Source organism: Solanum verrucosum, unplaced genomic scaffold (genome assembly GCF_900185275.1).
Source record: "Solanum verrucosum unplaced genomic scaffold, falcon-dt-bn FXZP01000157.1, whole genome shotgun sequence".
In the NCBI taxonomy this organism is placed as follows: domain Eukaryota; kingdom Viridiplantae; phylum Streptophyta; class Magnoliopsida; order Solanales; family Solanaceae; genus Solanum; species Solanum verrucosum.
This window is the reverse complement of record NW_026020185.1, coordinates 1,911,167-1,939,142: the sequence shown is the minus strand read 5'-3', so window position 1 is coordinate 1,939,142 and position 27,976 is coordinate 1,911,167. Positions and strand designations below refer to the sequence as shown.

At 31.6% G+C, this 27,976-nt stretch overlaps 1 protein-coding gene and 1 pseudogene across 1 annotated transcript; one reads left to right on the top strand and one right to left on the bottom strand.

Annotated features, from left to right (window-relative positions):
* Window positions 1–112: 112 nt before the first annotated feature.
* Window positions 113–16,036, bottom strand: LOC125829357 (uncharacterized; annotated as a pseudogene).
* An 8,061-nt stretch (window positions 16,037–24,097) lies between these two features.
* Window positions 24,098–27,690, top strand: LOC125829306 (B3 domain-containing protein Os01g0905400-like). The gene is made up of 8 exons (XM_049508548.1): window positions 24,098–24,286; window positions 24,468–24,900; window positions 25,488–25,655; window positions 25,761–25,928; window positions 26,024–26,269; window positions 26,387–26,779; window positions 26,892–27,028; window positions 27,167–27,690. Exons 1-8 carry the CDS (start codon window positions 24,209–24,211, stop codon window positions 27,425–27,427), a joined length of 1,884 nt encoding a protein of 627 aa, XP_049364505.1. The 5' UTR covers window positions 24,098–24,208; the 3' UTR covers window positions 27,428–27,690.
* Window positions 27,691–27,976: the final 286 nt, after the last annotated feature.

Below are 27,976 nucleotides of genomic sequence, written 5' to 3'. Positions count from 1 at the left end.
TTAACTTTTTTTTAAAAAATAAATAATTTATACCTATAATTTCTAAAAACTATTAAAATGAACATATTCCGTGTAAAAGGAACGAGAGCAGAGAAATGTTTAATTGTTGGAATCACAACAAAGTTTTAAAAAAGAGCATTTCAGCAATGATTTGTATATACCCCAAAGATGGTGGAATAGTGAGTCTTCTCTTTTCACCAACATGTATGCCTATAAGGTTATAGCTTAGCCACGCATTATAGAATGCTTAAGATATAAAGAAAATAGTTTCAGTCCACGAAATGATTACCTTCAATGCCAATGCTCAATCCCTTTAACACTTTTTCGAAACCTGATCAAAGACATCAAAATAAGAATATAAAGGGATAATCAGTTAAGTTAATGGTGGAGCAGAGTAACTTTTATTATCAGGAAAGAGTGAGGAGATCTTTCTAGGAAAACATGGGAAGAACTAAAAAAATCCACGTAAACTGTTCATCCAGACAACTCACAGAGCAGTGATTGTGTTCGAGAGTAGAGAGAGAGAGACCTAGACAAAATTGATGAGGAGCTGCACCAATGGTTGAGCCAACAGTGCATCCTGTATCTCTTAATTTGGCGATGAAATGAATTTTGATCTGGACAAAAGAAAGGATCATTCATCAGCATGACGTTTGCACCATCTGTCTCTGAATTTTCAAATAGAAGCACCTGTTTTCCTGGAGAAGCTACTTTTCTGTCCGCTTTTCCCTTCAACATCACCTCAACAGTCGGTCCATCCGGTAATGTATGTATCTGTGATGATGTGGCACTCTCATTGATATCCTTAGAATTAGCAACTGCGCTCCGATTTTCCATCTCCAGCTGAGATTGTACACTGAGTCACAATGCTTTTCTTGGTTTTCGATCTTCCTTTTTTAATTTTTTCTCTCTCCTGAGAATGACACATTTCACTTACTGATTTGGGACTTGTGTCTGAAGGTTCGCATATTCATTGCGCAAGGGGAAACCAGTTACACAAGAAATTAAATGTAAAAACTAAAAAAGTCATCCATAAATTCAGAAGTAAACAGAAGAAGATAAAAATAGTAATACAAAGATCGTAGTACACTAATGAAAAAAACATAATATGCCATGAAGAATTCCTACCGGCAGACTTGCCTTAAATTGACTTATCCTAGACATCTTGCAAGTCATGTAATACTGTCGAAAAGGAAAACTTGAAAGGGAAACAAAAGGAATAATAAAAAAGCTTACTCTCCAGTGATTGGTTTCGACATCCAATTGTAGCCAGTGGACAGTTGCCCTCGTTCATAGCCTTTGGTGTATCTTCCCGGAGTACGCAATCAGTTACTATATTTATAAGAGAGCCTTCTGAGGATACGACTAAGATTAACCTTTCAATCTCCCACCATGTAAGTTAGGCTTAAAAGGTCTAAGGTGACAGTACACTGTGGATTACTAATATAGTCAATCTTCCAAAGTAACATTGTTTTTGACCATGCGGATATTCCATGTCATATTAACTCAAATCATAGAATTAAAACTCGCCACGCCTAAGTATTCAGAGAACGGCACATATGCATACATTTCTTTAAATGGTGAACAAGAAATATCAATCTAAATAGCAATCCGGTGCACAAAACATCCCACGTTAGCATGGTCTGGGGAAGGTCTACACCACAAGGGGAGTGAGGTGGACAACCTAACCAAATGCAAGCATTAGTGGTTGCTTCCACGGCTTGAACTCGTGAACCTATATGCAGAGGCGGATCCAAGATTTTGAGATTTTGGGTGCCACACTATTTTTTGATTTGTTCTATTTTGAGCTTTGGTTCGGATAATCTGTCTTTTTGATTTATATAGACAAGTCGATCGAACAAAATAATTTGATAATTGTGATATTTTTGGACAAAGCATAGAAGTTCAATAATATTACTAATATCAATAAAAATATTTTATGTATTTATAACTGGCCTTGACAAATTTTAATACTTTGGAGCTATCAACTCAAGGAAGGACATCTAGAACTAAAAGTCACTATAAATGCATATTTAGATGCTCAAAGCAAAAACTTAATAAACTTTATGAACTTAAAAGAGAAAGCAAGGGGTTTGCCTTCTGGGTCGAGCTCGTCGCACCGGGCTTGCCTAGTGCGGGTTACCTCTCATATGTGGTTTGCGAGCTATTGCATAGGAGCGGGGGTTTTACCCTGTGCGCACCCATAGGGTAGCGACTGCAGGTTTCCTCTGTCATAAAAAAAAATAAAAAATAAAAAAAAAAGAGAAAATGGCCAACCTTTTACCGGATTTCCAACTACACACTTATTCTCCGCGGGAGTCCTATTACCCCTAAACTACTTTAAAATGGAATAATAACCCCTTAAGTGTTGAGTTGGCATAGAGAGTGTATTTCACTCTCTTTGAGAGAGTGAGTTGCCTATTTATTTTTTTAATTTTCATTTTTTTATCTAATTTTCTTTTTTCTTTCTCTTTCTTCTTATTTATCTATACAACATTTTTCACCATTATCATTGTTGAAGCTTTTTCAATGGATGTTTGGAATAAAAATTATCAACAACAAATGCGTTTAATGAATAAATAATTTTTCAATAAACTTATTTAGAACATATCTAACAATTTATTTTAAAAAAAAACATACCCATTAATTAATTTTTTTAAAAGTGATGGATTCAAGAGTAATAAAATCAAAGTGAAGTAATTGTATATTTAAAAAATATTTTCAAACGTAATAAAAGAAACTAAAACAAAACAATTTCTTCTACATTTTAAAAGAAGAATCCTACATGTTCTCCTAAAATTCATGAAGAATCAAAATCAAAAACTCAAATTATAAATTAATCATGAAAATTTTAGAGGGAGAAATAATAAAGAATGGGGAAGAGAGAGAGAGGTTTCTCAAATTGGTGTTACAAATTGGTCTTCTCATCCGCGATTATTTTGAGTTGTCGGCGGAATCTTCAAGGGATGAATCAGATCTCGAATGTTCATGACCCATTTAATGTGTATCTGAAATTATCTAAGGAAGAAAATCGAACGAAATGTAAAAATATGTGGAAAATTGTTGAATTAGTTGGATGAAAGATTTGATTAATTAGGACCGCTATCTTCTAGACTCTAGAGATTCAGAGTAGATGAAAAGGTAAGTTGAATTTTCATTTTTATAAAATGTTAGAGATATAGAAATTTATTGAGGTAAAAAAATGGTGTTTAGTATAGTTAGGGTTGAAGAAATGATTGGGGAAGAAAGAAAGAGGAAGGAGGAAAACTTTTTTTTTAAAAAAAATCATTAAATGGTGAAATACACGTGTCAAGTGCGTGTATTTCACCACAAGACAGATGCCTCGTAATGACATAAATGACATTTCAGGGAGGGAATAATTCCACTTTAAAATAGCTCAGGAGGGTGATAGGATCCTTGTGAAATATAAGTGTAGTTGGAAATCCGGTTATAAATTAGGGGCTCATTTGGCCATTTTCTCAACTTAAAAAGCATAAGAAAGAAGTACTAATATAATAATATACAGAACAATCCCAGATAGGTGGTAAATCTAGATTTAGGTTGCTCCTAGGCACGAAGACCGAGATAGTTCTCTCTCCTACTTACTAGGAGGGTAGAACCACCCTTTCCATCTCGACACCGAAAAAGTTGTCTTTCTTCATCCTAGTTACCGCCTTACTAGTGGGCCGATATGAGGAGAGATATTGCAGACTATGTGTCCCGTTGCCTAAGTCGTCCGCAGGTGAAGGCTGAGCATTTGAGACCTGGTGGTGCGTTCCAGAGATTACCCATTTCGAAGTGGAAGTGGGATCGCATCACTAAGGACTTTGTGGCAAATTTGCCTCAGACTTCTAGAGGTGTTTATAACATTTGGGTCATCATTGAACGATTGACCAAGCCAGCACACTTTCTCCATGTTCAGTATTCATTCAGTGCCGAGAAGTTAGCCCATATCTACATTACTACTTATTAGAAGTGAGAGTTGAGGTGTACCAACATTGCACTATTAAATTGTACAAAAGGGATCATGAATTGTACAATATATGTTTGGCCTACTTTATTGTTGAATCAACATGTGGATTGCATGTGTTTCAATATTTTAGATACAAATAATTCCCTACAATTTTCAATGTCTTCACTATTCCAATTCTCTTTTTTATTTTTATTTTACTCCTATTTAGAAATGGGAGTTTGGGAGGACCAACATTGCACTAAAGAGTTGGACTAAAAGCTATAGAAATTGTACATTGAGGCCCACCAAAAAGATGAACTATTCTTTTTTTCTACTTTCCATTCTCCCCTTTTACTCTCTTTAGTTTATCTTTCATCTTAAATTTTTCATACATCTTTAAAATATTTTGAATTATTAATTATTATGAATTATAATGTTTTGATTTTTACGTAGTTTACAAATATATAAATTTCATGTAAAAAAAAATTGAAGATTATCATATGCAAATTTATGGTCAAACTTAAACTATTTGATTCTTGAGAAATAAAAAGTGTCACATAAAATGGGACAGACGAAGGATAACTCTCAATTAAATTTATTTCACTTTTTAGTTTATATTTTTAACATAATTTTTGAAGTTGGATTTGTAGGAATTCTATAGTAGACCCATTTAAATTTGACTTTTTTTGTTTTAAATTAGAGAACTTGGCCGCACTTCGCACGATCATTAAAATTAAATATTTTTGATTAATTTAATATTTACTATGTTGTTTAATCGTAATATTATTATTTGTTTTAATAATATGAAGATTGTGAAAAAAATAAAGCTTCACAAATTTTACATCTATTAAATGAGGAAGAATATATTTTTTATCAAATAAGTTAAAATATATTTGCTAATAACAAATTCTTCCATTGCATGAAGTTGATCCTTTAATATATAATATATATTCCGGTGTACCATTCTCCTTAAATGTCTAAGAAATATCTCATAATGTCAAATAACACTGTAATACTCCCTCTGTCCCTAATTACTTGTCCACTTTTAAATTGACACATTTATTAAGAAATCAATAAATGACATAGTGAGTTTATCATTTTACACCTATTAATTATGAAGTAGATGAAAAGTTCTGCAATTTTCAAAGTAATTAATCATTTAATTGAGGGTATAATAGGTAAAAAAAATGTTCTTTATTGATTTGTCAAAATGGACAAGTAATTAGAGACAACTATAAAAGGAAAAGTGAACAAGTAATTAGGGACAGAGGGAGTATTAAACAAATGCATCAGCAAATGAAATTTATATTAAAAATATATTGAATGATGATGTAATGATACCTTAATAGAATTTCCTATCCATTTAAAAAAAAAAAAAAACTTCACCCTTTCAATTTCGTTATATCTTCTTATTTAGTAGAAGAATCATCATTTATTATATTCTACTCCACCTTAATTGTACTATCAGAGTTTTGAGAATAAACATTAAATTTTAAATCGAAATAAAAAATTATTGAAAAATGACAGAAAAAATAATAATAGTATATGAAAATTAAAATAAGGTGCAAGAAAAGCCTTTTCACGATAATTTTTTAAAATATATTGATAACAATTAAAATGAAGCTGTTATTTTATCTTTAAAATTAAGTTTGATTGAATTGAATTAGTACAATGAGAAAAAATATTAAACTAATAACTTTTTAATGTTATTAAATGCATTTTCTTTTTAATTGAGTAGTAGATTAAAAGTTCTGAATTAGGATATTAAAATAATATCTTACTCTCTCCTTAATTATTATGGTATTGCAAGCATTTATTTTCCTTAAATGGTGATTCATTTTTCATTTACAGTTATATCCAATTAATTTCTAATGTATTGAATGTGGTTATGGGATATTGAAATAATATCTTTATCTTTCCTTAATCATAATAAAATTATAATTTAACATTTATTTTCTGAAATGATAATTTTGTTTTAATTCCTAGAACATATTGTTTACTATATTGAATGTAATTATAATAAAACATATTGTATTTAGTATGACAAAAGAACTCAAAAATTGGAGAAATTAGATAAATAGTAATCTTAGCTTCTAAGAAATGTCACATCATCATTTACATATCCAACTTTATATATATAAAAGAGTTAAAAAAGAAAAAGTAAGTGATTTAAGAAAATTATATAAATAACATTAGTGATCAGATGAAGATTAAGAAAAAACATCAAATAAATTAATAGTATTGATAATGATAAAAGTTAAATAAATCATTTTTTCTATTATTTAAATTTTTAACATAAAATTTCCAATCTTTTAAAATTAAAAATTAAAAAAAATTCGACGCAATAATTATTTTAAAGAAAAATATAACCAAAATTGTCAGAAAAAATTGATAAAAATAAATAAGTATCTATTACTAAGAATGGTGTCACTACATTTTCTATTTTAACTTTATTGTTACATATGGATAGAAACTTTTAGAAGAAGAAATGATTCAAAAATTTAAAAATAATGATTCCTTAAATGGTGATTCCTTTTCCATTTACAGCTTTTCAAATAATTTTTAATGTATTATATATGGTTATGGATATTGGAATAATAATTTTAGCTTTCCTTAATCACAATAAATTATATTTTAACCTTTGTTTTTGTGAAATGATAATTTTCTTTTCATTCGTACAACATATTCATTAATATATTAAATGTAATTATAATAAAACATGTTGTATTTAGTATGACAAAAGAGTTCAAAATTTTAAAAAATTAAATAAATAATAATACTAACTTCTAAGAAATGTCACAAATATATATATATATCTAAGAAAATGATATAAATTACATTAATGATGAAATGAAGATTAAGAAAAGAAGTAAAACAAATTAATAATAATATTGATGATGATAGGAGTTAAATAAATCATTTTTTATTTTTTGTAAATTTTCAATATAAATTTTTCAGTCTTTTAAAATTAGAAAATGCTAAAAAAAAAAAACTAAAACTAAAAATCGAGGCAACAATTATTTTAAGGAAAAAATAACAAAAAATGTCAGAAACATTGATAAGAATAAATAGGTATCTATTGCTAAGAAGGTGTCATCCTACATTTTCTATTTTAGTTTTATTATTACATATAGATAGAAACTTTAAGATGAAGAATGATCCAAAAAAAATTTAAAATAACAAATCAATTATGTAAAAATACATGTGTAATTCTTATAAAGTTATAATAACTAATTTCTTCAAATGAATAATTAAATGAAAGAAAAAAAAGTAATTAAGAAAATAATATAAATAACACTAATTATGAGATTAATAGCATTGATGAGGAAAGGAACTAAATATGATCATCTTTTTAAATTCTTTTTTAAGAAAATATATATAAACTTTAATTAAAGATAAATAAGAAAAAAAAACTTTAAAGATACAAAAAATCAAGACAAAATAAAATAACAAAGAAATTAGAAAAATAATGAGGTTGAAAGAAATAATATCTAATTTTCTCTCTTTTCAAATCACAAAAAAAAATTTTGTTTGTTTTCCTCCTAATTTGATACGAATTCCATAAATAGAATGATTTTTTCTCCAAATAATTTTTCTTACCCTTTGAAACACTAATTAGCCTTCTTATAAATTTGTCAACCACAATGAATTCTCTCCTTGTAGGAGGAATAAACATTTTTTCAAAGTCTTTTATTTTGAAAAGAACTTTTTGTTACATAATCTCTTTCTTTACATCAATGTCTTCACAAGAATCATGAGATATTCTCTCTTTCTCTTTTGTTAAAAAAGTCACATGATCTAGAAATTTGATGGACATCTTAGCGACAGAAGTTGATACCATATATTGATCATCATCATCGTCAGAAGAAGAAGAGCCAAAGTGAAGAAATTTGTTCTTATTTGTTACAAATGGTCAACTATTTTTTTTATTTTATAGGCTAAATAATTATAAACAGTTATGAAAAATGAATAGTTTTTATCTTTTCATCTTCCATTTTCATTTACTTAAATCTATATTAGTGTATTGGATGTTATAAATGACATAATTAATCGGGTATGATATAAATACTCTTTTTTTTTAAATACAAATAAGAAATACAAAACAAAGATAAAATGTCAAGAAAAGGAGAAAAAAGATGAATAGAAATACTGGTCATAGAGAGATGCCACATCAGATTGTGTATATTCAGCTTTATATATACATATATAGGTTCATGCCCTTAGATGTTATTTTATAACTTTAGCTGGCATCGACATTTTTGTAAATCTGATATCTACTTTGGAACATTTTATAATGTGGCATAGGCTGACAATTGAGATCATAAATTTAAAAATAATAAAATTTAATTTAATATAATATTAATATCAATATCATAAAGATATATATATATATATCATTTAAAAAATATACAAAAAGTATTATAAATTGTAATAATTAACCGCTTTATTTTTTTAAAATCATATAACTAATTTGATTTACACTCCAAAATTCATAGGTGTCACATAATTTAGACATTAATTCTTCATTACTCAATATATGTAATTATATCAATGACATATAAATTGAAATAAAAAAATTAGATATTTTATTTGAAAATCACGTAATAGTACTATAAGTTATAATAATTAACAACTTAACATATTTTAAAATTTTAGTTGACTCTCCAAATTCCATGTCTCATGTAATTGAGACAGAGAAAAACATATATTGGTTTAAAATTAATAAAAATATTATAAATTATAATAATTAACAACTTAAAATTTATAAAAAAAAATCTTTAAAAAAATTTAGTTGGCTCTCAAAATTCAATCGGTATTACAATAATTAAAACATAGAAATTAACATAGATTGGACTCCTGCTAACATTTATGTTTCCTTTTTTAAATTTTTTTTCTTTTATACTTTATATAAATAAATTTTTTATGTAAAAAGTATTATAAATTATAATAATTAATAGCTTAAAATATTTAAAAACATATAAAAAGTTTTTGTTAACTTTCAAAATTTCATCTATACTACATAAATTGGGAGAAATATAGATATATAGATATTTTAAGTTGCTAATGATTGTGAGTTATAGTACGTTTTATGTCATTTTCATATATATTACTCGCTTTGTCCTGATTTATGTGATACAAATGAAATTTCAAAAGTCAATGAATTTTTTATAAGTTTTTTTTTTAAATTAACTTGTTATTTATTGTGATTTATAATATATTTACGTAAAACATACTCTAAATAAAAATAATTAGCAACTTAAAATATATAAAAACATACTAAAAAATTGATTAACTTCAAAGTTCATATGTACCACATAAATTAAAACAGAAACAGTAACATATATTGGGCCCCGTGCTGACACGGGGTCCCATATCTAGTTTGTGAGATGTGTCCTCTTCATCGTGTGCCAGTCTATTATATCAGATCGGGGTGATCAGTTCACTTCTAGTTCGGAAGACTTTCCGGGATGAGTTGGGCACTCGCGCTGACCTTAGCACAGTCTTCCATCTGCAGAGAGATGGCCAGTCGGAGCGTACTATTAAAGTCCTTGAAGACATGTTGCGGGCTTGTGTATTAGAGTTTGGTGGTTAATGGGACCAGTTCTTGCCTTTGGCGGAGTTTGCGTATAATAGCATCTACCATTCCAGCATCCATATGGCCCCATTTGAGGCCTTATATGGTAGGCGTTGTCGCTCTCCGATTGGTTGGTTTGAATCTACAAAGCCTAAACCGTGTGGTACAGACTTGATTCAGGAGGCTTTGGAGCAAATAAGGGTGATTCAAGACAGACTTTGAATAGCTCAGAGTAGCACAAGAGTTATGATGATCGTAAGCGACGACCTTTGAGGTTTTCAGTTGGTGATAGAGTTTTCCTCCATGTGTCACCCATGAAGGGAGTGATGAGATTTGGGAGGCGAGGCAAGCTTAGCCTAGGTATATTGGGCCTTTTGAGATCCTCGGACAATTGGAGAGGTTGCTTATGAGTTAACTTTACCCCCAATGTTCTCAGGCCTCAGCTATCCACACAGTCTTTCATGTTTCAATGTTGCGCCAGTATGTTCTTAATGAGTCGCATGTACTTCAGTATGATGCAGTAGAGTTGGATGATATCTTGACCTTCGTAGAAGACCCAGTTGCCATTCTTGCCAGAGATGTGCAACGGTTGCACTCGAGAGCCATTCATGTGGTTAAGGTCCGTTGAGGCACCATCTAGTTGAAGAGGCTACTCGGGAGACCGAGTAGGATATGCGGGAGCAATCTCTGAGCTTGTTTGAGCCTTCAAGTCCTTCTTCACTCTTATTTTTACGGATGTAAGTCCTTTTTAGTAGTGGATGTTGTAGTGACCTCCAGGTCATTTCTGTGTTTATGCCTTTTGTTCATCGTTTAGAGATTTTTTATAGCAACCCCAAGTTATTTATGACTTGTTGGGACTGATAATTCAGTCACCTAGTCGTTCGTTTAGTTTTTGTGCAAGTTTTCGTATTTTGGAGCCTTTGAAACTTGAACGGTTGACTTTAGTCAAAAGATCAGGAAGACGATCTCATAATGCAATTATGATGGTTTCATCAGCTCCGAAGGGACCATTTTAGGCTAGGGCACGGTTGGTTCGAGCCCCAAGACTTTTGGAGTAAGTTTGTGTCGTTGCGCGGTTAAACTTTGAAGCTTAAGCCAAGGGCGTGCTTGAATGGGAATTCTATCAGCGCAGTTAGCTTCGGAATGTCGAGTTTGGTCTCGAACGACCTTTCGTGCAGTTCTCTAAGCTTTCGGTCTCATTTTAAGCCTTCTTGTGGTTTGTAGCTTAAAACGAAACTTGAGTGTGGGACCCACTTTTCATCAAAACGACCTCAGATATAAGTTTTGATGGTTCTGTTGAGTCTGAAATGCCGAATTCGATGGGGTAGCATATTTCGTTTGCATACACGGGGTTTCAAATGAATCCCTACACGGGGTTCCAAATGAATCCCCGACACTCCGTCTGAGAATTCGGAGTTTGAGTAAATCAGCTTAAGCGCTAATATCTGGTGCAGGATTTTAGCGATCAGATATCTGACCTTTAGCGACTAGATTTTGGGTTTTAGCAAGCAGTTTCGGGTATTTATACCCAGAAATTTCAACTTAGCCCTCATTCATCCAAATGCGATTTCTTGAGCTTGGGAGCTCCAATTTGAGTGATTCAAAGTCTTGGTGATTGTTGGGAGCGTGGCTACATGGTGAAGTGATCGGGAGCTGCTGAAGGACCTTCGTTTGAGGTGAATTTCGTGATTGAGCTGCTACCCCATTTTTCTTTGTTGCTTCCCTTGTTGATTTTTTTTGCATGTGTTGTTGTGGGCTGTTTTGGGCCTCGGATTGTGTTCATATTTGGAACACAAGTTCAAGGCGTAGTTTAGGACCTCTTGAAGGAGTCCATTCTGAAAATTTTGGCACGGGTCCCACAATTTCCGTTTGACTCTAAAAATTAGTCCACCTCTATTTTGGGTGATTTTGGTGTCTAAACGACCGTATTGACGTTGTGATCCTATTTTTGATAGTGTGACAGCGTTCAGAAGCCGTTTGGAAGGTAAAAGCTCTGGCCTTGTGATTTGGAGCGCGCGCGATCAGCCTACACGTAGGATACAACTTCCTTTCTAATTAAATTGAGCATGAATGTGTGAATTCATGATGATGAGTGTGAATTGGGGGAGAGTACCTAGTTATTCCTTCTTTTCTTGCAAAAGACCAATATTTAGGGTTGATTACTAATGCTTCGAGGGTAGTACCATGTTGGTGGAGGGATGGATGTGTGTTGTAGCATGCTATGTGATTTACTTGTTTTACTACATGGTTTTTGAAGCATGTTTTGGCCTTAGATTTTTTTTTTTGGCATTGTTGTTGGGAGGCCAAAAGTGCTTTTTTTTTTAGAAAAGCACTTATTTTGAGAAATTAAGTGTTTGGCAAATTCTTAAAACAACTTTTAAATGTAAGCAGAAGCAGTTTTTCTGTTGTTAGGAAGAAGCTAAAAATTTCTGCTAGAAAAAAAACAGAAGCTAAAAATAGAAAATTAATTTTTTTAAGACTAAATTATCCTTACATATGTACATATTTATCAATACATCCCTTATTAATTAATTAACATATCTCATAAGTTTGGTGGACTTTTATTCAAGAATTTTATTTTTTATTTTTATATAATAATTTTATTTATTTATTTATGTTTTATATTATTATTTATATATATTATATTGTATATATTACTTTATGTATTATTTTACAGAATTAGAAATAAAAGTAACAACGATATTTTTGTAGGATTATAAATAGAGAAAAAGTAACAATTAAAAGATTTAGACCCTCCCAAAAAAAAGTAACAAATAAAAAAAATTATTTTCTTAATTCACGTTTTTTTATAACCGAGAATTCCGTTTGTGACCCGCCAGTGGACTAATTTACGTATCATATTATTGTAATTTGAATTTTTAAAAACTTAAAGAGTATTATAACAAAAAAAAAAAGATAATAGCTAAGATTGAATGCAAAAAATAGGTAACAAATAACAAAAAGATTCCTCTTTTCAATATTTTTTAACAATATTGATCTATGTACAATATTGATTGAAAATTTAACATGTATGTTTAAAATAATTATAATTAAATTAAAAATGTAATTAAAGTTTCAGTATTAGATGTTTAAAATAGTTTCTCTATAAAATAATCTTAATATTAAAAACACATTGATACTTGTCCTTTTTCCAAATTTGACTTCAAAAGCACTTTTTAAAGAATATTAGCCAAACACAAATTGCTTATCAAAAACACTTTTCAAATGGATTTGCCAAACACAAATTGCTTTTTTTGAAAAGCACTTTTCTGAAAAGCTATTTTAAAAAAGCGCTTTTAAAAATAAGGAGTTTTTAGCAGCAATGTCAAACAGGCTCTTAGTCTAGGACAGGATAATTGATGTGCTTGAGCTTAATAGTAATAAAGAAGTTATTTTTAGTTCTGAAGTTGAATAGTGGGTTGGTGTTATGGGTGAAGAGATTGAGTCTCTTCATCAAGCATGGAAGCTCGGTACATTGCCAAAGGAACAAAAGGTAGTAGGCTGCAAAGGGGTTGTTGATGTGAAGAAACTGTCTACACATGATATTTTGGAGGATATGATGACCAAGGCAGTCTCGGCCAACAAGTTTAGGCATTGCCTAGATTTGATTGGCGTGTACAGTACTCGGTAGATCCCGTTTGAGGGTTCAAGGCAAGGCAAAGAGATATTCCTGTTGATGAAGAGAATTCGGGCCAAGGGTAATATTTCTTAATTATGCCTTGAATTTTCCCCTAGTATGATTAGGAAACTCATTGTCCTAATAGATTTGGGAAAGTAAAATATAATGTTCTTGTAGGATTGGAAGGTTTGGACTATTTGAGGTCTCTATATAGGGGTTGTAGTTGGGGATTAATTAGCGTTGTACACTTCTTCTCTTTCATAGTGGAAAACTCTTTGCTTCTGTTTGGAGGATTAGGCTTAGTCGAACTTCGTTAAATTCTTGTGTTATTTTTCTTCTCTATTAGCTTTATGTGTGATTGTCTGCTAGTTAATTATGCCAATTAATCCACGGTCTTCCCGCAGCAGAAATGCTAGTCAGAAAGACACCAAATCCAATTGTCGGTACCATCAATTATGTGACCCCTACTGAAGAAGTTATGCCACACTACATCAGATAGTTTCATATAGATGGACCTAATCATGCAAAATCAGAAAGGGCTAGATGTCTAAAGGTTAAGAGTGTTGTTCCCCCTATATAGGGGACAACTTGTTCATTTCTTTTCCCTTTAGCCAATAAGTATGAAATTACCAGAAAAATGAATTTGGTGATATATTCCCTGAAAGAAGGGAAGTTACTTTCAAATGAAGGAATGAATCCAGTTGGGATCGAGTTCCAAAAGGTTCATCCTACAGTAAATTAATAAATTTGAAGTTAAAGCATAGATAAAAGGCATAATACATTAACAGACACTCAAACTTCGCCTCAATTGGCAAGTAAGCACTCCCACTTTAAGTAGGCACAACTAGACACCTCAACTCATCTCCAGTGTTCCAGTTGAACACTCCAACTTACAAAATTATCATCTAACACACCTGTAATATTTATGTGTCATGTCAAGTTTGAGTGTCCACGAGACACAATGGAGTAGAGTCGGAGTACTTTGTTGTTAGTTGAGACCAAGTTGAGGTGTCTACATGTGCACTCTCAACTTATTTGTCAAGTTAGGCTAAGTTTGAGTATGTTTATGTATTGTGCATGTATAGAAAGCCTACAAAATTCTAGAAATAAGTTCTACAGAAACTATATTTTCTATCATTTATGCCCCTGCTGAACACATATTCTTCGATGCACCGTAAAGTTTGTGAATAGGGCAAAAACACTTCTAGGGTATGTGGATAACAAGGATCCAATCTTAATGTAATTTGGACTAATCATGGATGGCAAAGTTAGCCTGACAATTGGGATTGATATCATTTTTCTTTCTTCGATGCCAAAAGTTTGTTGAAATAGTCCTAATTAATTTAGCTCACTAACAACACTAACAATAAAATAATTGCTTATAACTCGACAAAGCGAACAGGAAGAGAGCAAGGCCCAAGAGACCACTTGAAAGGAAACGCCACATGTGAAAAGCTTGTTGATGCTCATGCACAACCCTATTTGGCACCAGCGGCTATTTTTAAAACTCGAACCACGCACATAAACACACTACTTAATTTGAAAATAAAAGCCCCAAAAGATCATCAATGAATCTAACCCCTAAAACTGCTTCAGATTCAGATCATTCCAAGCAATAACAAGTGTATATCAACATCAATATAAGATTAGTTTTCCCCTTACACACGATGAGAACTAGATATTCTTAGTTAGATAGAAAGCTTACCAAAACCATGGCTAGCATTATAGGCATCTGAAACCAATTGTGCATGTTGTATCTTTGTGTTGAAATAGCTCCTTGCTATCTTTTGTTCCTCTAGTTCAGAAAGTTCCTCCTTGTATAAAATTGGATAGATAGTGAAGTTCAACAACAGTACTCAGATACACAACTTAATTTTTAAGCCAAAGAGAGGAATCTAATAACATGAGAAGCGTAAAAATCTTTACACATGTATTAAAAATCCTTAAGATGTGGAAAACGTGTTACCACAAGTAGAATAATTGGTTGCCAGCAATAATTTATGGTTGAATAATTAATATGCAACCATGACACAAGTCTAGGCAATCTTTAAAACAAACTAGTAAACCATCACATTAGTATATTAATTGACGTTGATAAGAAAATGAAAAAGATGATATATACTACCTTTTTTGGGTTACCCACGGCCGGAATATTTGGTTGGCATAACTCTTCCTAGTACTCAAACTTTGAGAAACTAACTTGTATTGTTGAAGAGCTACTTGCAGTGGATTAGACTGATTCCTGCTGATAGTTGTTAACACTAAGTCCTGGTAGAAGAACTCTTCCTCATGTGGGATGGTCAAAGTCCTGGTGCTCTTTAAAGTGTTCTTGTATTTCTCCCCAAGATCCTTGACTTTTTTTTGCAAATGAAGTGGTGTGGCTGATTTGTGACCAAGAAAATGTTTAATGGACTCATAAAGTTGAACATAATCTAACCTAATTTTCCCTTTTTCAGTTTTCAACTTTATGAGTCCCTTTAGGATTGTGATTTCATCCCTTTGGTCCAGGCACCAACTTTTTCCGAAATAGCTCTGTTTTTCTTTATCATTTTTTTGTTAATAGATGAACCAACCGCAGGCTGACTCAATAAAGGAGTGTTGGGTTTCAACCCAACCCGCGATGCAATAATACGAGGAGATGAGTCCAAGTAGACTCCGTAAATATCAAATGTGGAATAAGAAAGGGGAAAGAATTAATATGAATATTTGATATTACCAGCAAACAAACTCGCCAACAAAGGGCAGTAGGCAAACTATGAACATATGCAGTAACGACACAGAGAGGGAGGTATGAATTAATTAATTAACTACTAAAATGGAACCCAACAGAGCAATATTAATATACAAGTTTAAAATAGGAATTACATGCATCAGATGAAGCGAGAATCATTATTTTCAACAGAAAGATAATGCATTTAGACTAATGATATGTAGGTGCATTCAAACTAAAGACAATTCATAGAGCTAATTTGATCATTTTTAAGAAAGAAACTTATCTGTAAATATGAAAAGAAATCATTCATAATAAGTAGATAAATCCAAGAATGACCAAAATGAAATCAACCAACAATAAACTACAATGTGATAATCATGCTAGAGGATGGTTAAGAGCTTCACAGCAAAATGACTACTAAGACAATTTCAATATTTTGGAAGGCAATAAGGCCAATTAAGCATCACAGCAAACTCACTCAGTCTTATCTAATCAGTAATCACAATCATAATGACATTTAACTAGACAACTCAAGTTATAAATATGGGGACCTGAACACTAAACAAACCAACAATCCTTGTAACTAAACAAATCGATTGAAAATTTAGAAAAGGTATGATAATTAAGAAGGGAAAAGGTAGAAGTACCCCCTAGACACCGAAATCCCAAATACACACCTTAACTAAACTAAACTAAGGTCTTATTACCCCAAACTCATTTTTTTTTGTAATTTTGTGCACCTTTTTGGCTTAGGTGGCATCCAAATATCTCTCACACGCCTCAATTGCATGGAGTCACGGAGTGTGCCACGTAAGACAAAAGGTGTACAAAATTACAACAAAAATAAGTTAAGGGGTAATAGGACCTTAGTTTAGTTAAGATGTGTATTTGGGATTTCGGTCATAGTCTAGGGGTACTTGTGCCTTATCCCAATTAAGAACAAACAGAACTATAGCCTAAGAATCATTAAACTAACAAATTCACATGTACACAAAGCAAGGAGAGGTATACATCAGTTTAGACTCAAAAACCAACTAACCAAACAGTCCTATACTAATTTACAGCAACAGGATATAAAGTACTAAAGGCAGGCAATCAGATTGGAAACAAAATGCTTACGGAACTTCGGCTAAATATGCCTTATTTGGAACCGAACATGAGAGACAGTAAAGGAACTCAACAAGACTAAACTTGTAGGCTATTTAGTAGCCAAAATAGGATTAAATTTAGACAGAGAAAACAATGTGAACTTGAATATAATTGGAGGAACACACAAATTATTCACGTAAACTCATTCAAAATACAACAGTGATAATCAAATAGAATGACCATTTCGACATGGAGATACCTCATACATATAACTAGAATAGATTAATATCCAAAAAAATAGAAATTGATAATCAGACAAAGATACGGACCTCTTGTAGCGCAGCAAATCTGGGACGGACGAGAAGAGCAATACTTCCACCACGATTGCGAGCTTAACTTCACCGGAAACGAAAACAATACGAACAATGATTTAAATTTGAAATTCAGGGATTCGGAGAGCTTTTGATTTCTCAAGAGAAAATCACTTTTTTTGTATATTTTCAATGGTAAAAAATTCCTCCCCTTAACAGTGAAGTCGAGACTAGGGTCGAAATGGGGGGAAACGGGTGAGAATTGAATGGAATTTGAAATTCAAACTTCCTTTTGGATAAAGCTCCAACTGATTTGAAAGGAGAACGTTGATTTGGAGATGGAAGACGGGAGATGGCAACACCTGGAGCCTTCGAGAATGTTCTGAAACGGTCTTTTACGATTTGCGTACGGAGAGTTTCGGTGTGGGTTCGCTGTACTGGAATGGGAAGGAGAGCAGGTGTTGGGTTCGTTTTTTTTTTTTTTTCACTTGACGTTCGATATTTACATTAGAATTCGATTAAATTTGAATTTGCATAAAAAAAATTGAAAATAAAATGCTTCCTAAAAAAGATAACTTCATACTTAAGAAGACTCGAATTCAAGAACTCTTGGGCTGGGTTCATTTTGATTGTACGCATATGTATGCTGTGTATGTATCGGTGGGTTAAGTTGGGCTGGGTCGGTTGTATTTTGTGAGAAGTGGGTCTCTGGATTGTTGCTCTAATGTCGAGCTGGACATGGGCTGAAAAAGAGTTGAGTCAAAATGGCTAGAATTGAATTTAAGACTTGGCCGAATAACTTTCACTTATTGCCAATTTGAGTTAACAATTTAATCAAATTGAATTTAATTATTGAATTCACCTAAAACTAAAATAAGACGAATTAATATAGTTAACTAACAACCTTCTTAATCTTAATGAAATAAAATAATTAACTTGATTATATACTAATTAACTCAAAATATAATTATTGACTAACTAACATAATAAACAAAATGTTTAATTAAAAACAATTTTTTAAAACAATTTTCGAATATTTATAAAAGGTAATAAATACATACAGAATTATATAAAAATATAAAAATTATTTAAAAATTATAAAATAAAAAAGGCAAAATTACTTTTAAAATATTTTAAATTTTATAAAACTAATTATTTTAAACTGTTTAAAATTAAAGAAGCTCGATGATCAATTCATATTGTGGGGGGCCAAAATTGGGTGACACCCCCCCCCCCCCACACACACACAAAATTTATTTTGAGTTGAATTAAATTACCCCTTAAAAGTTAACGTGACAAAATTTGTATCAACAACTTTTTATAAGCGTGTGAAGGAGAAAAAAAACACAAAAAAACTAATTTAGTGCCCGTTTGGATGGGCTTTTAAGTCAGTTTTTGATTTATTAGTGTGTTTGACAATGATCGAAATGGCTACTTAAAAGTAAAAGTGACTTATTTTAAGCCAAGAGTTAAAAGAAGGGTGAGGGCTACTTTTTTTTTTTTTTAAACTTAAAAGTCATTTTATGTTGACCAAGTATATTACCATTTGCCCTTAATTCTTTTATACAATTCCCAAATTGTCCATATTGAATTAACCCTAACATCTCTTTCCCCAATTTTCTTTTTCACGTAGTGCAGCTGCTGAGCGTGAAACCTTCTTCCTTTTCTCCCGATTTGAAGGGTGAAGATCTAAAGCTTGAAGTAAGTTATCTTTCTATTAGCTTTCTTCCTTTTCTCTCGATTGATAGCAATAATATCAGATGTAGGAAAAACGAAATCAACATAAAACTTTAAGTTTTTGCTTGATTATCTTTCGATTTTTTTTTTTATTATTATGTATTTTTTTGCGTCTTTTGTAGCTGATTTCGTTTTGTGTATTTTCTGTTTTGTGTTTTTTTTTTTTGGATTATGTATATATAATTTGATTGTGTGTAGTATATATTTGTCATCTATATAAAATTATGGAAGTAGTTATTTTCAATTTTGTTTTAATTTTTTTAAGTATAAAAGTCTTAAATTAATTAACTTTTTATCATGTTAACAGCTTTAAGGGTATTTCAGACATTTTGATAAAAAAAAGTGTTTACCAATACTTATTTGCCAAACACATCAACAACTTTTTTTTAACTGCAACACTTTTATTCAAACGCATAACAACTTATTTTAAAAACAAGTTTCAGCACTTTAAAAAGTTACTTTTTAAAGTTATTCTTTTTAAGCCAATCCAAATGGGCTAAACAATACACATGTTGTCTTTTTATAGATGACATACTTAATTACTTATTTTATTAATTTTTAAATATATATTTTTTCAATTTACTTTTTTCTTTCTCGTTCTTTTTCACCTTATTCTTCCTTTCTTTTTCTTTCTTACTTTCTCATTGAGTTCTACGTGAACTACTCCTAAATGTGACTTTTTCCACATATTTTTTTCTTCTTTTGTTTTTTGGTTTTAAGTCTTTTCTTGTTTATATGTTTTTCTTTGACAAAAAGATGGGTGTTTAATTCACCCACTTCATTTTTGTTATCAAAGAAGATTATTAGTTCAAAAAACTATAAGAGAAGAAGTTGAATTCCACTAAAAGATTGTCGAGAAGGAGTTGCTCGGATAGTAAACACCTCTCACTTTCAATCCAAAGATTGCGAGTGGGGTTTAACTTTTGATTAAGTTTTCGAAAAAGCATTATGGGTGTAGGAGTTGTTAGTTCAGTGTGAAAAATTGAGGTTTGTAAATAGAGTATTGGAACCTATTTTCATTAAAAAAAAAAAGAATAAGAAAACGGGAGATGATTTTTTTCTTCTTTATATATAAAAAGACAAAGGAATTAGTCAGTGTTTTCAAAAACATTTTTAGGGCGAGTTCCTAGTGAGTCTCAGGGTGGGGTATAGAAAAAATGCTCCGGTGTGCAAATTGAAGACGTATATTCATAGGGCGTAAGTCTTAGAATCGGGGCATAAGCTCCAAGCATAAAAACGTAAGCGCTGGGCGATTTTTTTAAAAACCTTTTTTGAACTTTTTTGCTTTAAATCACATTTTTTTATGGTGTAATGGTATTTCTCAAATAGCAATTGTAATACTTTTCTTCATTATTGTTCATTAATACCTTTCTCAAATAAAAATCATAATATTTTTTTTCCATATATTATAGGTTATTTATTAAAATTTATTTGTAAAATAATTGAAAGTTCTACTTTTTCTTATTTTCTTAGTAATAAATTATAAAATTGACGCCCCGTGTCTCAGGGCTTACGTCTCATTCCGTACTACATAAAACATCTCGATTCACGCCCCCACCTTTTATAACATTGGAATTAGTTAAAGGTTGTGTGAATGAATGAAAACGTGCATGCTTAACAACACCTAGCCTTCAACTAGGCTGGTGATGGGAGGGTTGGAAAAAATCACTTGAAAAATGTTAAGGGGATATTTAAATGGTTGTGTAGTTAAGTGTTAAAGTAAGTTGTGCTGCCAAGCTCATGGTTTTTTGTTATGTGTTTCTCAAATAATTAAGGTTGTCAAATCTAGCCATGGAGGAGAATGCTATTGTAGATACGATTCATTGAGTGAACAACATTCAAAATCTTTTGCAAAATATTTGACAAAGTTTAAAATTATACCTCCATACACCATGTGAGAAACTCTAAATTAAAACAGTATAGCTGAGAGAGTAAATCAAACTCTTAAGGATATGGTAAGAAGTATGATTAAACATCCTTCTTTACGTGAATCGCTTTGGCGCAAAGCGTTACAAATTGTAATGTACATATTAAAATAGAGTTCCAAGCAAAGAAATAGCTAAGACCCGTATAAATTTTAGATTGGTAAAAAACCTATTATTAGACACTTATATGTCTAAGAATGTCCAGCCAAGAGGAGGCCTTATAAAACCTAATAAAAAGAAATCAAATTAAATGCTACTTTGTAAGTTGCTCAAAAATATTGAAGGGTTTTAAATTTTACGTCCCCTCAATCGTATCTTTTTTTAAACAGAACATGTCTAATTAATTGATGATGTTGGTTATGATAGAAGCAATGAAAGCAAACAAATTTGTGTTTGAAGAGAAATTTAATAATATTTCTTCTACTAGTGAAAATAATAAGGTGACTTTATCAAATGCTTTTTAAATTGACATTTTCCAATAATCTCAAGTTGAAGTACCTAAAAGAAGATCTTGCATAAAAAAGAGAAATGCAAATTTGGACGACCATTTTATTTATCTCCAAGAACATGATTTTGACATGGGATTAGAAGGTTATCCTATAACTGATAGTCTAGATATAAAGCACGCCAAGTTGTCAATGGATCACTCAAAAGGAAGCATAGATTTTGAAGATAATTTTTTTGTCAGTTCCATTGAAAGATTCTTTTAGAATCATTACGGCACTTGTAGCTTATTACTCCATCTGTCCCTAATTACTTGTTCATTTTTGAATTGACATACATCTTAAGAAAACAATGATTGACATAGTGAGTTTACCATTTTATTCCTATTAATTATGAAGTGGTTGAATTAAAAATTTGAGATTTTCAAAAAGTTTTACCTTTTTCATAGTAATTAATTGAGGATATAATAGGTAAAAAAATTGTTCTTTCTTGATTTGTCAAAATAGACAAATAATTAGGGACAACTATAAAAAAAATGGACAAGTCATTGGGGACATAGGGAGTATGACTTAAAGCTACAATAAATGAGCGTAAAATATGGAGACACTGAAGAAACGGTATCCATGGTGCAATCGAAAATTTTTGAGTCTCAAAATTTAAAGCACATTGTAGGTAAACTTAAAAGATCAATATAAGATTTAAAATAGGCATTATGTCAATGATATAAAAAATTTGATCAGGTGATAAATCGTTTTTGTTTTTAAGATCAATGCATATATCCCAAGTTCAATAAATATAATTTTATTATTATTGTGTTGTATGTAGATGACATTCTATTGAAAAGCAGTGATGTAAGTTTATCGCATTAAATCAAGAAGCTATCCAAAAAAAATTGAAATGAAAGATCTTGATGACGCGTCCTTTGTGCAAGAATCATTTTCGAAAATGACAAAAAAAACTATAAATCATAACAAATTAACAATTTAAAATATTTTTGAAAAGCATACAAAAAATTAATTGGCTCTCCAAATTTAATATATATCACATAAATTGAGACATAAAGCAACTTTCGAATTCACATATAACAAACATAAAAATCATATTTGTATGTTATAGCTATAATTTGCATAATTGCGCTCCATAGCAAAATTTATGTTTGCTATGGAGCTTTTGATTTGTATAATTCGCTACAAACATTCAATTTTATACAAATTATTCGGTTTTGTATAAATTCATTTATACATTGTAATTTGTATAATAAGATCTGTATTTATATAATTATAAGTGTATAGGATGAAAATATATGTATTTGTATATACACTTTTCTCTCGCTTTATACAAACAAAAACGCATTTTATACCGAAATGTATAAAATGACTAATTGTATACCGAAAATGGTTAATTATATATCGAATCAGATGACAAAAAAATTAGATGTTTGCTGCGAATTACAATTAAAATAAACTATGACTATAACATATAATTTGAATTAATAGTTTGTTATTTCATACAATTTTCCCAAAAATAACATATATTGGGCCCGTACTGGCATGTACACCAATATATATATATATATATATATATATATATATATTTGGATCGATTAATGGTCAAAATCAAAACCAAACCAACATAATTGGTGTTTAAATTCTCAAAACCACACCAAATCAAATCAAATATAATATACATTTATCGGTTTGATTGTTATCAGACCCTATTCAATTAGGTTCGGTTATTCGATTATTAACCATTTACAAAAATAAAAGAAACGATCCTTTCACAAAGGGGAAAAGTGACAACAATCCACTCAAAACAAAAAACAGTTAGAACGACTAACATTATAAAACTTTCGACCACTAAATTTACTATGACTAAAGCTACAAAATTCACCACTTTGGACTAGAAGGAAGAGACAATGACATTTCTAGTCCCACCAATAATTGTCACACACTTGTATACATGAAACCAATAAGACAAATGTTCTCGTCTTGGACATATTTGCTTTCATAAATCGATTAAAAATAAATTTGATGAAAACATATATAAGATCTTTAACATTGTTTATAAAAATAGTATATCATGTATGTATAATTTTAAAATATATGTAAATAATTTATCAGTTCGATTTGATTTTGTTATTCCATTGATTTTTTTCGAACAAAACAAAAATCAAAGGACATACTATCAATTTTTAAAAATCTAAAATCAAACTCAAATAAAATTGATTTATTTAATCGATTTAGTTTGAATTTGCCTAATTATAGGAAAGAATAAACATGAATAGAAAGAGTAGTAGTATATACTCCCTTTGTCCTTAATTACTTGTCTACTTTTCCTTTTCTAGTTGTCCTAATTACTTGTTCAAGAAAAGGACATATTTTTTTTCTTCCTATTATACCCTCAATTAATTACTTTGAAAAAGATATAACTTTTTGAAAATCTTAGGTTTTTAATTCATCACTTCATAATTAATAGAGGATAAACTCGTTGTGTCAATTATTGTTTTCTTAATTAATGTGTCAATTTAAAAGCGCACAAGTAATTATTATTTTCTTAATTAATGTGTCAATTTAAAAGTGCACATATAATTATTATTTTCTTAATGAATATGTAAATTTAAAAATGTACAAGTAATTAGGGAGAGAAGAAATCATAAAATAGAATCAAGCAAAAGACTTAGACAATTAATTAGTTGGCATAGAGAAGAGGAAGTATGATATGAAAAGAAAAGCGAATTAGCTCTACTTTCTATGAGAGGATAGTTTTTGTGGGATTAATTGTGACTTCACTGACTGACTATCATTTCATTTGTAAAAGCAAAAAAAAGGTGAAGAAGAAGAAAGATGAGAAAACGCCGGCAAACAGTTGAGATGCCTCCTCAGTTCTTCAAGATTATCTTATCTCCTCATGCCTCTAAATTAGTAAGTTCATCCATGCAATTCAATTTTCTACTTTTTTTGGTGAAGGACTGTACAATCTGTAGAGGTTATCTAATTTATAAACCCCCAAATTAGGAATTATCAATTTCGCTGTATTCCATACCATTTTCTAACTTGTTATCTTCGTATGCCATTGCAATTTATTTTTGGTAATATCCTACAGCATATCCCTGATGAATTTGTAATCAAGTATGGAGCCGATCTGCGTGATGTTGTGTTCCTTGAGGTCCCCACCGGAGCAATCTGGCAAGTTAAATTATTGCAAAATTCAAATGGCACCAAATGGCTCAACCACGGATGGAACCATTTTAAGGAATACTATTCAATTGCTATCGGTTACTTTTTACTCTTTCAATATAATGGAAACTCTCATTTCTCTGTTTTCATATTTGATTTAAGTGCTTCTGAGATTGAATATCTTTCTGGACCAAATGAAGATAATAATAATAATAATAATGCAAAAGTAGCACATCCAGTATCCCGCCCTAATTGTCTAGCAGAAAGGCAGGAGGTGAAGCTTGAGAAACCAGATGTGGAGGAGGATTTGACCTATGCAACACAAAAACATAAAAAGAAGGAGAAGAATTTGTACAATGGTATGAGTACTGTTTAAAATATCTTGTGGTATAAATTATATTGATGCCAATAACTTTCTGCTTACTTTCCTGTCTTTCCCAGAGCACTGCAATGAAGTACTACATCCTAACACTACCAAATACAATAAAAGGAAATATTCTCTCAATTTGGAGGCATCACATCGTAGGTATCCTCTACGAAGTAAACAGGTCAAACTTGAACAATCTAAAGCAAATGGGAGTCCTTCATATTCTGGAAAACAAAGACCTGCCACTTCACTATCCTTTCCAGGTATTCAGTCAGAAAGAAAAGAGTCTACCAGGGTGAAGCTTGAGAAAGCAAACTCGGAAGAGGATTTCTGTTGTGCTCTGCCAAAAGCAAAAAGGGGGGAGGGTAACATGGAGAAACTTGTAAAACAAGATAGGCAACATAATATGTTTGATGAAGCACATAAATTTAAAGGTATTTGGTTTTAATATTTGTGCCACTCTCCTTGATGTTGTCGGTTCAGTAACAAAACAACATTCCTTTGTTAGACTAATTACGTTAAATTATGTGACGATGGATGCCATTCTTTTATGCTCCTCCCACGCCATCCTTTTGGCAGGGCACTGCAATGAAGCACCAGTAGTGGATCCCTCAACATCGAAGATGACAACCACTAATCAGCATAGTAAAAAGAGAACTGCTACCAGTTTAGATGCATCAAATTGTCGATATCCACTACGAAGTAAGCAACTGAAAGATGTAAAGATTGAAAAAGGAGATGTGGAAGGTATTTGGTTCAGTAACATGTTCTTTGTGAGTTTCATCATGTTGAATTATGTTATGACGGATGCTATTCCTCTTTTATTCTCCTCCCACATCATCCTTTTGGCAGGGCGCTGCAATGAAGCACCGGTAGTGGATCCGTCAACATCTAAGGTTACAACCACTAATCAGCATAGTAAAAAAAGAACTGCTGCCAGTTTGGATGCATCAAATTGTCGGTATCCACTACGAAGTAAGCAACTGAAAGAGGTGAAGATTGAAAAAGGAGATGTGAAAGGTATTTGGTTCAGTAACTTGTTCTTTGTGTTGAATTATGTTATGATGGATGACATTTTTCTTCTTCCTCCCATTCCCGCTTCATCTTTTTTGCAGAGCACTGCAACAAAATACCAGTGGTGGATCCCTCAGCAACTAAGATGACAACCACTCCCCGACATCATGAAAAGAAAACTAGTGCCTGTTTGGATACGTCACATTGTAAGTATCCACTGCGAAACAAGCAACTGAAAGAGGTGAAGCTTGAAAAAACAAACGCAGAAGAGGATTTGCTTTATGTAGCACAAAAAGCAATGAGGAAGAAGGCTAATAATGTGAAGCTTGAGAAAGGAGATGTGGAAGGTAACTTGTTTAGTTAACTTGTTCTTTGTTAGACTCATCACGTTCAACTATGTTATGATGGGTGACAGTTTTTCTTCCTTTATTTTCCCGGACCCCTCCCGTGTCTTTTTTTGGCAGAGCGCAGCAAAGCAGGGGATCCCTCAGCATCTACTACCACTAATCAACATAATGAAAAGAAAACTACTACCCCTTTGGATGCATCACATTGCAGGTATCCACTACGAAGTAAGCAACACATAGAGGTGAAGCTTGAACTATGGGAAACAGGAGGGAATATGCATAACAAAACACCGAAAAATAAAGTAGTAGCAGATTCTCCATATTGTATTAGACAAAACCTTGGCCTTCCAGCATCCTCGTCAAGTTATCAGCCAGTCAGGGTGAAGCTTGAAAAACCAGACAATTTGTTTTGTGCAGCAGAAAAAGTAAAAGGGAGGGAGACCAACAATGTGAAGCTTGACACAGGAGACTTGGAAGGGAATTTGATTGCTGCATCTTATAAAGGAAAAGGTATGACATTCCATTTTTTACGGTTATCTCTCATGGATAATACTTGTTTAGTAACAAGAGAATCTTACGCCATTGAATTATAAGAGATTCTTTGGTCTTGTCTTTCTCTCAGATTCCACAGCCTCTGAGATGACAGTACTTGGCAAGAAAAAAATGTTTCCCTCGGAGAAGCACAATCGGGATATGTACTTCAATCCACACTTCACTGTTTCTATGCAGCCTACTTGTGTCTCTAGAAACTTCCAATTGGTAAGTTGTCAAGTCAAGAGATGTTGCATTCACTGTCTTTTGGTAGATGTCGAGTCCTACTGTCCTGAGGGGTCAAGTGCCCCTTTTCTTTTCTTTCTGTTAAAGGATGAAATTCAATAAAAGAGTAACAATTTGCAGGATATACCTGTTGAATTTTTCAAGAAATGTCTCAATGAAGAGGAAACCATTGTAAATCTACGAGTTTCTAATGGGAGAAGTTGGCGTGCAAAGTTGTTAGACATTCAATCAAATTGTCCAAAGATGGAATCATCAGGTTGGAGGGACTTTGTGCTCGACAACAATTTAAAAGAGCATGATACTTGTGTCTTTGAGCTGATTGACGGCATTGAGCCAATGCTAGATGTGACAATTTTCCGAGCCACAACTCCCGTTTCCTGAAAGATAGTCAAGTCACCCATTTTGCAAGCACTTAAGCTTTATATCCATGTTGAAGGTGTTGAGGATGTTATAATATTGTGTATTTTGGTGCCCTCTCCTTTTATTTGCTACTATTTCCTAAACGTCACTGTTAAAAACTTTCCTTTTCACCTCAAGCATGTTTACTTGTTTTTTTTTGGTTCATGCTGCTTTTTAAATTTCCATTGACTGCTGAAAGATTTCAGAATGTATAATTTAGAGAGCAAGTTTCAAATTTTAGTAGAGATTAGGTTGTCCAAACATTGATACATATTGAACTTGTGTGGATGTTTAGCTGGATAGTTTGTTGGAAATCAACATAAGGGATATTCAAGGTGACTTAGAATATTTGTGTCTTTGTTAACCAATATAAAAACATACATGATTTCATTAACATTTGGACCATTAGGTCACATTTGTTTGCACTTAATGAAGGTCTGAATCATTTAGACGGTATTCCATTAAAGTGCATTTGTTTTTTTTTAACTCCACCACTTAATAGATCTTAAGAGGTTTGATTCGCTCAGACCT

Coding starts and splice junctions, on each gene's coding strand:
- LOC125829306 (XM_049508548.1), top strand. CDS start 24,209: ATGAGAAAACGCCGGCAAACAGTTGAGATGCCTCCTCAGTTCTTCAAG. Junction 24,287..24,467: donor CTCCTCATGCCTCTAAATTA/GTAAGTTCATCC, acceptor AATATCCTACAG/CATATCCCTGATGAATTTGT. Junction 24,901..25,487: donor GGAGAAGAATTTGTACAATG/GTATGAGTACTG, acceptor TCCTTTTGGCAG/GGCACTGCAATGAAGCACCA.